A 17951-nucleotide genomic window follows, 5' to 3' on the forward strand; every position below is an offset into this window, starting at 1 on the left:
CTAGGTTTTGGAGGGCCCTGTGGAATGAGGTAACCCATGAGCTTATCTCCACTTCATTGGTGTCCTCACTGCCTTTGGGCCCAAGCTGCACAACTGCCCAGTGAAAAAGTGCAAAGTCTGCCACTCCTTGCTGTCCCTGCCTCTTCACCTGCCCTCTCTCTGCATGCAAGCTTGGTTGGTGAGCAGCACAACAAAGAGGAGAAGCAGAGCCTGGAGACTCTGTGAGTTGACAGTGGGCCCTTTGCAGAGGTGTGGATCTTGGAAGGTGCCCAATGATGTCAACCTCTGAAATCAGTTTTGTCAATTACAGTGCCAAGGTCTAGCAAAAATGCAGCTCTTATTTGCTTTTGCTTTTACATTTGTCACATTCACTTCTTTGTTTGTTTGTGGCATTTATACCCTGTCCTTTGGCCGAGGAAGCACCTTCTAAATATCAATAGTAAGATGGTCCCTGCCTCTGGCTCACAATCTAAAAAAGCCATGGCACGCAGGGAAGGAGGAATGAGAGGGAGGGAGAAGCTCAGACACAAGTTCTTAAGAGTTTTAGTCCTGATAACACAGAGCAGGTGCAATGTCCAGGCCATTATATTTTCTACAATCATGTTACACCAGAAAGAAAAAGCAGGCAATTAGACCCTGTGAATTTCTGTGGTATCAGAATGGCTTCCATCCACTAACCCTTCTACTGTGCAAATAAATGTCCCTTTCCTTTACATCTTTTGCATTTAATTTCCACTGACACTAAGACATAGTGATCAGGTTTTCTCCTCAGGATGAAAGTTTTAAACTAGGATTTAAAGTGTGTTTTCAAGGGGATCTGGTTAGTGCTGTTGCAGAAGTAATATGCACCATTGTTCGTTTTAATACTGGAAACTGTGGAGGATTTGCATGAAGGAAAATACGTGAGGGGCTTATAACAACATAGCAAACTTCCTAACCATAGTTAGGCAATTGAGAATATTCTATCTGCACTCTGCCTGTGATAACAATTATAAAATGCAAACAGACATTAAAAAGAATTAACAACAAGAGAAATCACCCCCAAACATTTGTTAGTATTAAAGGGTATGTTTTAACAGCTTAGCCAAAGATTTTATTACTTTATTATTTGCGAATACCCTTTCTCTAAATTTCATTGGGTAGATTAATTTGATGAAGGTAGTAGTAGCACTGATCCTAATTAACCCCAGATGAATAGGAAGTCGAGCTGTTTGTCCCTGGAACTTAGCAACCGATGGATTTTGGCACAAATAGCATGCAGAAAACAGGTTGTCTTTCTGCCTTTTCTATAGCATTCAAATTAAGTTAACAACATGATTTTGGGAGCCAAGGGAAGAGAAGTGTTACAACCTGTTCTGCCATTGTTCAAGTGAACACTGATGTGCATGCCATTGTGCAAGACTAGCCCATTACCTGCTTGGGAAATGCTACTAAATTCATTCAGGACTAGAGTTCTCATGGCCTATGGACGACATTCAGGCCTCCAGAGTAATTTCATTTGGCTCTTGGTGGCTCTGCCAAATCAGGTTGCATTTAAAAAAAAAAAAATGCAGACATGTTTTCTTGTAAGGGGGGAAACCAGGCACCATATGTATTGCATACCAGGGACTGCCACCCCTGCTCACTCCATTAGCCAACTCTGCCTACCCCTTTGCCCTTCCCACACACCTGATCAAAACCTCCTCCCTTTACACTTCATCCACCCCTCAGATATCCCCAATGGCTTGTCCCAAGCTCCTCCTGCCCCAGGCACCACGCCCATTTAAAGGAGCAGAGTGGTGCTTCACACAGCAGCTTGCTAAACCACTGTGTGAAGCACCTCGTGCCCCTCCCACCTTGCTGCAGAAACATTTAATGAAGGGAAGTAGACTGTATGTATGCACATTTTTATTGTATTGGTATCCCATTCATATTTTGGAATGGTGAAAGGTTATTGCCCCTGTGCCTATGTAGCAGGTCTTTCAAACTCATCCTCTGTCCCTGTCACATACTATGATAGGGATGAGAAATCTGGTGCCTCCCAGGATGGTAGGACTCCAATTCCCATCAGCCCCAGTCAGCATGGCCCAATGGCAAAAGGTGGTAGGAATTGTGGTCAAGCAATGATGTGATCCAGAAGAGAGTTGGACAGATCTCTTTTGGTCCCCCCAGTTTCTCATTTTTCCAATTGTAAATTCAATTCTCCACATTTCTACTGTAATTTGCAGTTTTTCTTAGGGGAAAAAACTCCTCGTGCAAATTTATCAGCATTTTTGTGAATTGTCTCCTAATATACACATTTGCATATGCACTTAAACTAATGTACACACTGCCCCCTAAGAAGTGCGTCACAAAATTTAGAGGCATGCGACTTCAGAGGATGCCCATGGTTCAGTTCTCAAATCGTGTTCGAAAAGGTGGATTAATAGGTCCACCTTTAAATACAAACTGAATCAAATTTCTTCCCCAAATCTACCATGTGTCCTTCAGATGTCTCTGAACTTCACCTCCCATCTTCACCTGCCAGCATCCAGGATAGTCCAGGATAATGGGAGATGTAGTGCAATAGCATCTGGAGAGCCAGCAGTTACCTGTCCCTGATGTAGCCCAACAGTCCTATCCTGCATGGCTCCTCAAGGATGAGGAGAATTGTGATCTAGCAACATCCAGAGAGGCACTTGTTCCTCATTACTGGTGTACTGCTGTTCTGAACCACAGGACCAAAGGAGGACTTGTCAGAAAGCTTGGGTGCAGGGATACCAAAGAAGGATGTTGAAAACTCCAGATTGATCAGTTCTAGTGCTTTATTAAAAGAAGGTGTAGACTTACAGCAGATCAGCTTGCCAGGTCTCCCAGCCTTTACAGACACGGGACAGACACTGCAGCAAGGAGATGGCTTGTTCTCATCGAAGCAAACATGGACACATCATTTATGAACAAAGCAACATACGCCACTTTGGCCTAGACTTTCCATCACTTCACCTGACCAGATGAGGACATAGGTGGCAAACACCCAAATCTTTCAGATAGTTTCCCCTTCTTGGGTTCAGAGCCCAGCACCTCAAGCCCACAGATAAGATTAACATCAAAGCAAGCCAATTAGCCTATATCAAAGCAAGTGAATATAAACATATCTGAGCTCATTGTTACAGCAACTACCAATTAATTGTGGGGTTATTTTGAGTAGCACGATGGTGGTTGCAGAGCCTCCAGAACAGTTCACCTTTGGTTCATCACAACTGCTTATCTACACGCAGACACATAACAAGTTAAAACACACGTGAGGTATAACTATACACTCCATGAAGCCAAGTATGGGAACAATTATTTTTTGTTTCATGTACAGCTGCTGTTTTTCCCAGGCGTAATTTGTTTTTGTTTTTTAAGGAGTGAGCAGAATCAAAGTATTTTAAGTCACAATTATTATTATTTTCTATGAAGAGAACAAATGCTTCAAATGAATCTGCATCCTTGCAGGTGCCTCTCTCTAGACGGGATGGCATTTTCCTTTGTGTCCACCTGTCATTCAGGCACTGCAGCAAAGACTCATCAGCATAATTTCAGAGAGTCATTAACCATCATCAGAAATATACACTACCTGAGGACGTCAGCTCTCATTGCTAAGCATTGAGTGATATATCCTGTCACTTCCCTCCCTTGCAACTGGGGCGATTCATGGTTTTTGAAAGGATTTTGATTCTTTCACGCAGAACGGAAGGAATGCTTAATCTCCACCAAATGATGACAATGCAGAATATGAATTTGAAAGCAGGCAGCTTGGGGTTTCTTTTTAAAAAAAATTTTAAAGAAAAACCCTGAGTTTGCAGTAAATAGACCCCTTATTTCTAGTGGGGAAATAAAACTTCCTTTCTAAGTCAATACCTGAGGTCCCTACACCGTTATTCATGGAGGGCAGGCCAATGATTAGGTAAGTAGAACCTCCACATTCAGAGCAGTATACCTTCTGATACCTGATGCTGAGGGTGAACAATGCTACTCCAAACTCTCTCTATTAAAAAAGAACAGAAAAAAGACTTGCCCACTAAGATGAAAGACAGGAAACGGCTGGTGCACTGGTCCTTTTCTAAAGCTGCCATGATCTGTAAAAACAGGCATTGCCATTCTTGCTCACACCAATGACTTAATTCTTTCTCACAAAGGAAAGGTTAAGCTTGTTGGATTGTGCCTTTAGATCTGGCCTCACAAGCCAGCCGGAGCTTCCCCCTGTTGCTCTTTGCAAGCCTGTGGATTTGGCCAGGGTGACAAAAGACAGGGCATTGGGTTCCACCTGCTACCCTTGAGAAAAGATGCTCAGCAAGAAGGGGAAGAGCAGTGAAAGTAAGCTATCAGTACTGACTGCAGTGCCAGCCCTGGGGAAAGGCATGCTGAGCCTAAGCCTTTAATGCCTTGGTTGTCTCAGTGTCCAGTAACATTTTTCTTGTTTGCATAGATGTGTACACAGTGGAAGCAGACTGCATGGCTGTAGCCACCACAGCACAAAATCTTGAGCTGCAGAATGTGCTGGTGGTGAATCTACACCTTCAGGGCTTGCACTGTGCCACCTGAGGTGCTTCACTGATGCCCTCTTATTTATATTGCATTTTTGTTCTGCCTTTTCCTCTAAGAAGTTCCTAGTGGGTGAGGTGCATGTGTCACTCCTCCCCGTTTTATCCTCACAACAACCCTGTGAGGTAGGTTAGGCTGAGCCTCATGGTTGAGTAGGGATCTGAGCCCCTGTCTCACAGGTCCTCTTAACACCCGTTCTCTCTCTCCACCTGCTGCCACCATCTTCTGCCACTGCTTCCCCACCACCAACCAGCTGCCACTCACCCACCAATTGCCACCTCCCAGGACCCCCAGGACCACACTTTCCTATCAGGGCTGCACTCTGAGGAAGGCATTGTGAGTCAGGTGGCCTCAGACAGCACCTGTGCCACAGCTGTCCGCAGGAACAGCAACTAGCAGATGTGGTGGTGATGAGAAAAGGCAGCTTTGCAGGTGGGAAATTGGGTTGGGGAGATGCTATCCACACAGCCTCTTGATCTGCCACCTGAGCCACACAGTTCATTCTGGCTCACTATGGGGCTGCTCCTGATCCCTACCAAAAATGAATCTCAGTGCTGTCAAATAATTGGTCATAATTTCACTTAAGGGTCAAAGTCGGTCTTATTTTATTTTATTTATTTTATTTTATTTGGTATGTTTATAGACTACCCTCTTCAGTATAAAGTATTCTTGCATCTTTTTTAATAGCACAGATAATAAACTGGTGATCCTCCAGATCCTGTTGTATTCCAACTCCCATGAGACCCAGTAAGCATGGCCAATGACCAGTTATGGTGGGAGTTGTAGCCTAGCACCTACTGGAATGGCAAAACTTCCTGAGAACTGCCATAAATTTTATGCCATGGCGAGGAATAGACTTTCCATTTTCTTTATCCCCAGCACCTGGTATTCAGAGGTATCCCATTTCTGAATATGGAGGTTCTGTTTAACTGTCATGGTTTAACTGATGGACACCCATGATCATACATAACCATTTTGGAAGGCACACACTGGAAAGAAAACTCTTTGAGGAAAGAGGCACGGTGGTTGTTCGCCATTTAATTTTTTGAGTCTTCTGGACAAGTGACCATCTCCACATCTCAATACTCTGGTTTCACCTCAGATCGTATAAATCTTTCACCTTTTCATCTCCACATCTCGCAGCAACAAATTACTAATGGTATATATATATATATATATATATATATATATATATATATATGCTTTCGTAGATTTTCACGGGTACAGGAATGCAGGTTTTGGTGTCTTCGGGTGTCTTCCCGTGTAAGAGTTGGGGTGTCTAGGCGACGTTTCGACGAGGTCTCACTCGTCATCTTCACAGACGAATAAATGCACGTCATCTTCACAGACGAATAAATGCACGTATCGCAGAACACAAGAATGCCGTCAAAAAAGAAGAAAAAACTTCCTCTCTTTACCAACACATGAAAGAAACAGGACACGAAATTAATTTTGCAGATTCCAAATTGCTCTTTAACATGGAACATCACCACAAGAGAATAATCATGGAAGCCATCGAGATAGAGAAACACCCTCACAACATGAACAAGCGTGACGACACGTCCCGCCTGCCAGACATCTGGAAATTAGCCCTCCCCACAAAAACCGACACCAGAACCAGAGGCACACAGAACGCCATCTCCAATCAACCACACCAGACCCAAACCCAGACCCTCTCCACAGATAAATTACAGACACCATCCAGTAGCCAAACCATAGTGGCACCTCCGGATGCTGCACCCCCCTGCAATCCCTACACAGATCTGGCTGGCACAGGGCACAAAACCACAGCTCGCCCCTATACACGAAGCCAAGCCAGAGCACAACTAAGTGCAGTACAGCCATCTTCTCAGAAAAAACTCTTCACAAGCTCAAGAGGTCAAGACACGAAAGCTTTAGCAACTAATCCACACCTAATGACCCTCCTAAGTGGTACTCAGAATATCACTCAAGTAATCACTCAAGATATCCCTCAAGTAATTAATGAACAAAAGAAGAAAAGGCACATTAACCTGGGAACTTCCTCTCTGCCCAGAACGTTGGAGGCTATACACCACACCCCCTCAACAGTATTTATAGGAACTCAAACACTGAGACCCTGCTCTGTTCTAGTAACAAGAAGCCGAAAGCACCAGCCTGAAGATGACGAGTGAGACCTCGTCGAAACGTCGCCTAGACACCCCAACTCTTACACGGGAAGACACCCGAAGACACCAAAACCTGCATATATATATATATATATATATATATATATATATATATATATATATGAAGAAAATGTTAAAATGGCTTATGGCTCTTCATAAATTTAGGAAAGTGTAAGCATGTGTTGTGTTTTTATACTGCTGATGGTACTAACATACCTTTTGTCAAATTGTTCTTTAGGGCAACATATATCCCAGCATAGGCACTGAATTCAAGGGGCCGAGGAACTGTGGGCCTCCTCAATGGGGGTTTGGGGGAGCAGGGCCCCCCATTGTTGGAGCCAGGCGCAGAGTGATGTCAGGACGATGTGTGACATTGCACACGTAACGTCAGGATGTTATACATGTGATGTCAGGACGTTGCGTTGGGCGCCTTCAGTGTGCTTCAGAAGATGGCGCCTTTGAATCCCAGTCCATTTATTAGCTACATTCAGCAATTAATCTGTTTGTATCTGATCTGGAAAGGGGTTAGCACATGAAAAAATTGCTTACATGGAGTCCAAATCTCCATGCCAATATCTTCAATTTTAACAACATTCTACTCCCACTCCTATTTGCAGTGTTTGTTCAGAACCTGGTGGAGTACAATACTCTCCAAAGTGATAATTGTGCTCCCAAGAGCTTGTTCATACTGTCCCCCTTGCCCCCATAAGAACAGAGTGGTCCATTGCAGCCCACTTGATTTTGCTTACTACAAAGCAGCTCGAGATGCACTTGTACTTTAGCATCAGACACATTGCTGGAGGTGTTTTCCCTCTGCACAGCTTCATAAATATGTGATAGAACACCAATGTAGCTGAGTTTTCCTATTTACTTCAACTGAGGAGCCAGTTCCATTGAAGTGAATGGGAAACTTTGTCACACAGGTTTTCCAAGTACAGGTTGGAGCAGCTGCAAGAAATACTGTATAGGCATTTCCCCCTGTGCAATAGTGGTGGCTCTTCAAAGTCCACCAAGATCACAGAGATGGAAAATAAAGGATCTAGGCTGTTCTGAACTTTAGCAAGCAGTCTAATGGAAATTTGCCTAAGCGACTAGAATTCCACTTTCAGTTTGCACCAGATGAAACTGTGGCTCATCTATATCCAAAGCTAACCCCATAAGTGTGGACAAGCTTTCAACCACGATGTGGATTTTTAGTATTGATTGATTGATTGATTGATTGATTGATTGATTGCATTTATATCCCAATGAGCTTAGGGCGATGTATATTGTTCTCCTCCTCCTCATTTAATCCCCACAACAACCCGTGAGATAGGCTAGGCTAAGAGGCAATAACAAGCCCGTGGTCACCCAGTGAGTTTCATGGCAAGTGGGGATTTGAAACCTGGTCTCCCAGATCCTAATCCAACACTCTAACCACTACACCATATTAATTCTGATTGATCCATTTGTGATCAACCCATCACCCCCCCCCACACACACACACACTTTTGTTCACCTATGTTTATTTCTGTGCCTTTGCTAAGAAAATAGGCCCTGTTTCTGTGCTGCAGTTTGTCCAGTGCCCTGGGAAGGTGTCAGGGAAGGGGGTGGTCAGTAAGGGTGAGAATTTATCCTTAATCTCTTGTGTCACAGTGAGGCATTAAATAAGGCTTGCAAGCTTCCAGCACCATGTTGTTCTTCTGGGGAGGAAAGCAAAGCAGATGCACATGAATCTATGTGGGCAATTTGTGCTGCATCTTAGCATGTGGTTGTGTTACTCTCCACTTCATACAAAGTGTATATAATGCAGTTTGAAGGCAGTGCTTCAATGGCAAACTGATATTTGCACTGGAATGGACCCTAAAATTCAGTGGAATCATTAGGGCTTTCACCAGAGTTTTGATAGGCTCGCTGGTTCCCTCTCCCATCCTTCTTTGTGATAAGAATCTAATAAAAAGAATTGAATATTGATGTACATTTGATCCTATGAATCAAGATGATGGTGCAGCAGTTAAGAGTCTTCTACACCAATAATTTGGCAAAACAGTGGTATGAAGCAGGAGTGGGGAACCTTTGTCCTTCCAGATGTGGTTGGACTATAACTCCCATCACCCTGTGTCATTGGCCATGTGGAATGTGGCTGATGGGAGCCACAACTTCTTGAAGCCCACAGGTATCCCTGAGGCTTGCACCTACTAGCCCATAAAACCACCAAACCATTTATTATCATTATCATTATTTGCTGAACCGCACAGCCAAAACTGTATGTGGGATGAGTTCCACCTGGAACAACCCCTACAATGTGCTCTTTCTTCTGCAGGCTCTTCTTCCAACTGGTGCCCCTATCTTCCAATGGAAGGAGAGTTGAAAGAAGTAAGTAGAGAAGGACTTTGGCTAGTCCTCCTCTCCACCAGGGGGCATGGGTGAAATGGGAGGGGATTGTCTGCCCAGCTCTTCTTGTCTGCCCTCCTGCCAAAGAGGTATCTATGGGGACAGCAAGTCACTATTACAGTGAAGCTGTCTGGATCATGGCGGGGGGAATTATTTGACATTTGGAAAATATATTTGCCATGTGCTTTATAATAATAATAATATCATGAAACAAAACTGGTTCAATATGTTGGCTCTAAGGATCCATTTCCTGTCATATTTACAATCCAATGGAGGGCAACAATCAGGCTGGGCAATGGCTGGCTCTTAATTCATACATAACCCAACTTTGTTTCCATGCAGTTTTATTGCTATTATGAAAACCTAAATGGATGCAGGAGAACTTTTGAGGCCTTATTTTGAATAAGTTTCACAATATATGGAAATAATATAGGGTGCAATTTTATTTTTTTTAAAAACCCCACTTGTTTTTCGTCCCTCCTCTGGCCTGGGAACCAAGTCCTACTCAGAGTAATTCTTGTTATTATTCATTTATTACATTTGTAGACTGCCGTTCATCCAAAGATCACAGGGTGGTTTACAACATAAAAATACAAAATGAAATCCCAAGGTATATAATCAAAACAAAAACAAACCAGTAACCCACAAACAGATTTAAAAGACCAGACAAAACTCTGGTTATAGAGAACTGTTTTCACCTGGTGCCTAAAGATATGTAGTGAAAGCACCAGGCAAGCCTCCCTGGGAAGAGAATTCCACAAATGGGGAGCCACTGCAGAAAAGGCCTGTTCTTGTGGTGCCACCCTCTGGACCTCTCATGAAGAACGGCCTCGGATGATGTTTTCAGGGTCTATGTTGGTTTATATTGAGAAAGGTGGTCTTTGATGTATAGCATCCCTAAGACATTTAAGGCTTTATAGGGCAAATCCATCACTTTGAATTGGGACACTTTGATTGGCAGCTAGTGCAATGGGGCCAGGATTGGTGTCATGTGCTCAGACTTTCTCGTCTCAGTGAGCAACCTAGCCACTGAATTCTGATCCAGCTGAAGTTTCTGAACCATCTTCAGAGGCAGCCTCACATATAACACAATGCAGTTATCTAATCTAGAGGTTACCAGAGTATAGACAACAGAAGTTAGGCTATCCCTATCAAGATAAGGACATAGCTGGGCCACCAGCCAAAGCTGATGGAAGGCTACCGAGGTCACCTGAACCTCATGCAGTTGCAAAGGATCCAGCAGTATCCCCAAGCTATGTACTTGCACAGAGGGAATGTATCTCCATCAAGAGTAGGACACCTCCCACCCATCCTGTCTAGGGAACAGTGTTACCTGAAATGAACTTCAGTTTGTTGGCTTTCATATAGTCCATATGTGGCAAGACAACAGCCTGACAACAGTAAGGTTACCATATTTTTTTCAATGAATCCAGGGACACTTATTGTTCGCTATGTACATGTGAACACTGAAAAGGCAGTAAATCCGGGGACAGTCCCCAGGAAATGGGGACATCTGGTGACCTTAGAAAACAGTCCATATGTGGCAAGACTCACCAATTCTTATATGCTTGCCTCTTAACTGCTGGGCCCAATTCAAATTGCTGATGTTTACCTTTAAAGCCCTGAAAAGCTTGGGACCCAAATAGCTGGAGTACAGTGCATGTTCCCATACTGTCCTTCACCATTAGTACCTTAAGATCTTAATTAAGGCCCTTCCCTGAGTGGTGTGGCTTGCTTGGAAGTGCTCTTCCTTTAGAGCTTTAGCTGGCCTTGCTGTGACAAGCTCTTCAACACCAGGTTAATACTTTGTTTGCTTACACAAGTGGGCTGTGTTTATCTTTCTCCCAACACATGTCATCAAACAAGATGGCCCAAGCAGTTTCTGTGTCAAAATCAGGCCTATTGAAATCAAACCCATTGAAATTAAAGGGACCTAAGTTAGTAATGTCCATTAATTTCAGTGGGTGTACTCTTGAGTATGACTGGCATCATGAACCAGCCGATACTTTTGTGGGGTAGGGCTAGGAATCTCTAATAAAATTCTCTGTCTGCCCACCAAACTGCAATGCCTGTGATTCTTTGGGGGAATATATCTGCAGTTTAAATATAGGAACAGAAACATTGGAAGACATTGTTCCACTTTGCTTAGTGTTGTCTACACTGACTGGCAGCAGCTCTCCAGGGTTTCAGCCTGCAATCTCTCCGAGCCCCACCTGAAAATGTTGAGAATTGAACCTGGGACCCTCTGTGTGAAAGGCAGGTGCTTTACCACTGAGCTATGGCCCTTCCCCGATATGACCTGTCAATAAGTCTGAGTTCCAAAACTCTGTGCAGTGGAAGGGAGTGATTGTCTTGTCAATAGTAATCGGGGACGAAAATTTAATATTTTGTGTATTTGGTTAACTGGCTCTCTCTTTGTCCTTCAGTCTCTTTCTTACTGAAAAGAATAGATTTGGACAGTATCACTGGATCATCATAAACAGCAAATTCCCCATTGTGGCCTATCCTAGGCAAGAGCAGTTCATAAAATATCTATAAAACGCCACCTGCATTTGTATTGCCAGATAATTCCTCCCTGAACCCATCTCCATTGTAAATGCACACACCTTAAAACATTCTTATCTTATGTGTCAGAAGCATTTTCAAAAATGGTTGCCTGAGCTGGCATTCCAAAATTCTCATTTGACTTACAATAAATATGCTTTACCAGCATTATATTGATATGTCAGCAAAGCAATGTGTACTCCTGTGCTTTTTCTTAAAAAAGCAAATTAAATTGAAACTGTGCACCAAGAAAAACTAGAAAAAATAAACTTTATATTTCCAAACAAATAAATTTTGCAAATGTACCGTATTTTTCGCCCTATAGGACGCACTTTTTCCCCTCCAAAAATGAAGGGGAAATGTGTGTGCGTCCTATGGGGCGAATGCAGGCTTTCGCTGAAGCCTGGAGAGTGAGAGGGGTCGGTGTGCACCAACCCCTCTCGCTCTCCAGGCTTCAGGAAGCTATCCGCAAGCCTTGCAAGCCCGGGGGGAGGTCCCACGGGCTCGCAAGGCTTGCGGGCAGCAGCCTGCAGCCCACAAGCTTGGGGAATAGCAGGGAGGCACAGCGCCGCCACCCCGCTATTCCCTGACCTGGTCTGGAGGCTGGGGGGGGGGGAGAGAAGCAAGCTTACTTCTCCCCCCCCCCGCCAGCCCCACAAGCTCGGGGGATAGTGGGGAGGCGGAGCGCCGCCACCCCGCTATTCCCCGACCTGATCTGAAGGCTGGCGGGGGGGAGAAGCAAGCTTACTTCTCCCCCCCACCCGCCAGCCCCACAAGCTCGGGGGATAGCGGGGAGGCGGAGCGCCGCCACCCCGCTATTCCCCGACCTGATCTGAAGGCTGGCGGGGGGAGAAGCAAGCTTGCTTCTCTCCCCCCGCCCCGCCAGCCCCACAAGCTCGGGGGATAGCGGGGAGGCGGAGCGCCGCCACACGCTATTCCCCGACCTGATCTGGAGGCTGGCAGGGGGGTGACGCAAGCTTGCTTCTCCCCATCGCCAGCCCCATAAGCTCGGGGTACAGCGGGGCAAGCCGCTTCCCCACGGAGGCTAGAGAGGCTGTCCCTGAAGGCAGAAGAGGGAGACGGAGCGCTCCGTCCCCCTCTTCTAGCTTGGGGATGGCTGCACAAACCTGGGGGGGAAATAAAAAAAATTTCCTTGATTTCCCCCCCAAAAAACTAGGTGCGTCCTATGGGCCGGTGCATCCTATAGGGCGAAAAATACGGTCTATGTTTTTCCTTTGTTTGCATAATTTATTCTGTAGTTCCTGGTCATGCAGGGAGGAGCAATGAAACAGAAGTGGTGTCATGATCCTGAGCTTGTAGGAAGACTAGAAAATGGAAAGGGGTGGACCTTTTTCAACCTCAGGGCCACATTCCCTAATGATTGACCTTTCAGAGGCCACAAGCCAGTGGTGGGTGGGGCTAGAAATGAAAGTGAGCAGGGCAATTAATGCAAATTTTATTTTCAGCAGTCAGCTAGTTTCTACACACACACCTTTATCATCTATCCAGACAAGCAATTCTAGCCAGGTAAAACACTCAAGGTGTGTTACCTGGAAAGGAAACAGAGCAGGGTCAGTAGTGTGACAGGGGAAAGTTGTGGTCTAAGGAGAGTTCGGAGGGCAAGCAGGCTTATAGAGCCACATTTGAATTTGAGGCACAGCTGGCTACGGAGCCAGAGGCCTAAATTCCTGGGACCCATATCTTAGGGGAAGCTAGCAGATGTTGGAATAAGTGCCAGGGATGGGGTACCAACATTCAGGCAAAGCCCAGAGCTAACGTGGAACATTTTAGAGCCTTCCCAAGCCAAAGGAGACAAACCCGCAGCCTGGGGGGTGGGGGTGGGGGTGGGAGAGGAAGGCACCCTCTTCCAGGCTGTTCTTCAGTCTGCAGCCCTGATCAGCTCAGTGCAAAAGGCAGCAGGTTGAAAGCTTCCTGATTATAATCATGGTGGCTCTCAACTTGTGGTCAGCTCTCCAAACTGGGCCCCAGAAAACTGCCAAGAGATTGCCAGGAAGAAGGACTCAGAAGTGACAATCCAGGGATTAGACCCAGTAAATACCTTGCTGTGGTTGAAGCAAAAGCAGAGGAGTCTGGTCTATTTGCATAAATGGGGCACTGCCCTACCAGCCTGTTCTCTGCCAGCCCTCCTCCTTATGGATGGCCCTGGGGTGGTGGTGCTTGTCAGCTTCTTCCTCCTTAATCCATGTAGAACTCAGCAGGGAGGAAGGTGGTGTCAAAAGTAGAATTAGTTGTTTCATGCACTAATTGTGCAGGAGTCTTAATGCTGTGCAACAGAGGAATCCAATTCAACAGCTGTGCTAGTGGAAACTTCTTGTGAAACACATTGCACAGTCTATTGTGGAACAAATACATGTAAACCACTAGGATATCTGTGAAGCAAGAGATGACTGATCTACCTGGGCAGAAGTTCATGCCTTCTTCACAGGATATGTGAAAACAGAGAATGCTTAAGACATAGAGAAGGCACAGTCATCTCCTGAGATGTGCTCTTGAATAATCTAGAAAGACTATAGAGCTGACCAAGGTATAAGGGAGCGGTTACCCCCTACTTAAATTGCAAGGCTAATTTTTTCATTGTTACTTTGGTGCAGTGTATATTTTTCTCTATTTTACTGTCTTTCTGCTCTTCCTGTTTACAGCATACCTTGACGATCTCTCCAGATGCATAGAACAAAGCCGAAGACTCATTATCATCCTAACTCCGGATTACGTTCTCAGGAGAGGGTGGAGTATTTTTGAGATGGAAAACAGACTGCATAACATGCTTGTCAGTGGAGATATCAAAGTGATTTTCATTGAATGCCCTGAATTAAAAAGCAAAGTGAATTACCAGGAAGTGGAATCTTTAAAGCACACTATTAAACTTTCCTCAGTCATCAAGTGGAATGGTCCAAAAAGCAACAAACTGAATTCAAAGTTTTGGAAGACCTTGCTCTATGAAATGCCTGCAAAGAAAAAAGAGGTTTTATCTCGGCGCCAGGTCCTAGATTCTGCTGAACAGGGACTCTTTGGGGATCTTCAGGCGGTGCCTTCCATTGCTGTGACGGACACCTCTGCTTCCTTGGTTGCCTCTCAGGCCGACTTGACCGATTACCAACAACCGGATCCAGTGCAAACCAGACATTACTGCAGAGGATATGAGTATGACATGCAGTCTGCAACCTTGCCGTTAGCCGCCATAAGCAGTAATCACCACACTTACTGTAACATACCCCTGACGCTATTCAATGGACAGCTGCCTCTTAATAGCAGCATGAAAGAAACACAGGAATTTCATAGGAACAACCCCCTGCTACCATTGTCAACAAGGGAGCTTAGCTTCACCAGCGATATATGGTAGCAAAGATATAAGCATTTTGAAACTGATTTATTGAGCATCAGTGAGACAAATTATTAAAAGGACCTTGAACCCATATAACATCAGGTGCCAAAATATTTTGCCAAGTCACAAGTAACACACTTTTTGTACTTGAACCTCTTTGTTTACATTTCAAAAATTATTAGCAAGTGGTGGAGGAACCTACTTTTGTAGTTCACAAATAAGTTCATATCTTTTAATGTACAGTTTTAATGCTTCTTTATATGAAATATATATATATATGAGGGCATTGGAGAGTATTTTGAAGTAGAGTTTACAGCCTGACAATGGAGTGACATTTAATGCTATATGTGATAGTCTGTATTTATATATTAGTAATTCAGAGATATAAATGGATTTTTTTTTAATAGAAAGAGCATAGGTAGGTAAGAACAACAACACAGTTTGAAAATTTGAAACATAACAAGCTACAATGAATTATTGTATTTTCAAATCATGCCTGGAGGACACATTCCTGTAAAGGAAATATTTTAGGACATCTTTCTTATAAGATAATCACCAATACGTTTTGGAAGGTGGTCCAGGTGAATGAACATTTGCAGGTGATAGCCTCTAGTTTTCATTCAGCAAATCCTACACTTGGAGAACACGTTGTCCACTTCACTTCCTCCATCATTTCATTCTCAAGATATTTCTCGATTCAACTCAGTGGCTGCCATTGTGTTTTTCTTATAGAAATTAGGACATTTAACAACAGTTTTGTTTCTGTAGGGTTTTTTCTTTTAAACTTGTTTAAACTGGCTTTGCAGGTTTTTAAGAACTTTCTCCCTTTTGCATTTTATGTACCAATGGTATTGTCTTGTTAACCAGCTGCCGATTGGAACATTTCTTAGACTTCTTGACCTTGTAAAATTTGTATTAATGGTAATGTAAGTTTTGCACAGGAATATTATTATTCCCCCCTCCCTCTGTTTTCCAGATTTAAAGGTGTAACAGCTTACAAATTGACATTTGACAGAGATTGTCAGCAATAGAAAGAAAATAATACAGCAATACTCACAAACAAAAGTGCTGCATTGTTCGGGTTACCAGTGGTATAACTTCAGGCATATTGATAATCATCTAAAACAGAAGGAGAATTTGCATCCCTTGGGTACAACGCTGTAAAAGATTCGTTCTGAGCAAGTCCCATTGCATTGCTTTCAGTGGGCTACTTAGGATCAGTGGTGGCTGGTGCCCATTAAGATTGTTGGGGTGGAAGAAAAGAAGATGGCTAGCAGGTGAAACCAGAGCCAGTGACTTGCATGGCCACCTCCTGACTGGGTGCCTGTAAAAAGGCAGGCAGGCAGGTGCTAGCTGAGGGCAGGCAGGTTGGTGAGGCAATGCCCCTTTTGCCCCAATGGACCAGTCACCACTGGTTCTTTTTTTAGAAGAGCAACGTGGTTGCTGTTCCTTAGTGGCTCCATCCCATGCCACTTCAATAATGTTATGAGGAGTTTCATCACAGGGGAAGGGCCAACAATATGGCTGCATCCTGCAATGGTATCACCGGTTCTCGGCAGTGTGCAGACTCAGAGCGTCCTCATGCTAGGAACCCTGTGGCCTGTCCTTAGGAGTGGGTGGAGCTGACAGTTTCAGTTTCTCTCAGCTTCAGATTTTTCCAATCATAAGTTCAATTCTCCACACTTTTACAAGTTTCTTTTTTAAATCTTCCTGAAAACCCATCAGCTGCTTAGTGCAATTTTGCATTAGTATACACATTTTTGCAGAACACCCCGCCGCCGCCGCTCCCACCGCCAATATGTATGCTTCTCCTTTTTGTATCTTATTTTATTAATATATGTGTTTCTACCCACATTTTATCCTGGTATGTGTGTTTTTGTACAAATCAAATCTTGGCTGGAAAACTGCATTGCAAAACACAAGAGAAGAGCCCATTTCAAAGGATGGTAGTGTATTAGGTTCACATATTGTTTCAGAAAGTGCAATTAGGTTGGTTCACCTGTAAATACAAACTGAATAAACTTTTGTCCCCCATTCCTACCTGTCCCACGTGATTTCTCCCACTCTCACATGATAGGCTCTAGAAGGCAGTGATATTAAGTATTCCAAGACTGGATAATTTCCCCCAACACCACCTTGCTTTGCACTGAGCACTTAAGAATCTCAGAGCTGGCATGAGAGAATTATCCATCACTTCTGGTTATCCGAGTTAACATGTTGCCCAACCAAAGACTGAGCACCTTTTTCTTTTTCTTTTAATTTCGCCCTTGTAAACCACTACTTTGTCCCTGTTTCCTGCCACTGTGGGACGTCTTGTTCCAATAGTGAGTTAGTGAGTCACTAACATGATCACTCTTGAGGATTTAGAAGTTCTTTAGAAGTTCAGCCTTTAAATGAGTGCTTGTGGTGGATGCACCCTGATTCTAGCCTGCATGCAAAGAAATACATATGTACAAATACTAAGGCATAGTTACATCAGCAGAGTATGTGCTGCAGCAGCGGAGGTATGTTTTGAATTGTTGATATAACATATTTAGTATAGGACGTTGGGTAGGGCAGTGGTGCTTACCTGACCAAGCAGGTGGGTCACTGCTGCTTACGAGGAGGGAGAGGGACAACACGGTAGGGAGGTCAGCACTGTGCAACATAATTGTTCTCTTCAGTATGATTGCACAACGCTAACTTCTCTACCACCTTGCCCCTCCCACTTTCCTAGTAAGCAGCAATGAATTTGCTGCCAGGACAGGAAAGTGCTGCTGCCCCACCCTCTGCTACTGCTAAACCAAACATACACCTCATTGGACAGGGCTACTGTAGGGTTAAGTAACACAGCAGACCAGAACCTTTAGCAATGTGTGAAAAAAACAGCAGAGCAGCCTACAAAGCAATTGCTAGCATAAGAATTAGGATACTTCAGATGTGTCGCTATTTTCATCTGAGAAGTGTTGGAGGATATGAATTATGTATTAATTTAATAAATTTATGAATCAAAACAATAC

The 17951-nt window shown here is 44.1% G+C and overlaps 1 protein-coding gene across 1 annotated transcript in view; it reads left to right on the plus strand.

The window, feature by feature from the left end:
- The window catches only part of IL1RAPL2 (interleukin 1 receptor accessory protein like 2), a 490204-nt gene extending 473218 nt beyond the window's left edge, over positions 1–16986 (plus strand). The window contains 1 exon segment of the mRNA XM_081179011.1: positions 14270–16986. Within this exon segment, the coding sequence (XP_081035137.1) occupies positions 14270–14970 (701 nt within the window). The 3' untranslated portion in view covers positions 14971–16986.
- Positions 16987–17951: the final 965 nt, after the last annotated feature.

The sequence above is a fragment of the Podarcis bocagei genome (assembly GCF_964188305.1).
Source record: "Podarcis bocagei genome assembly, chromosome: Z".
NCBI lineage: Eukaryota > Metazoa > Chordata > Lepidosauria > Squamata > Lacertidae > Podarcis > Podarcis bocagei.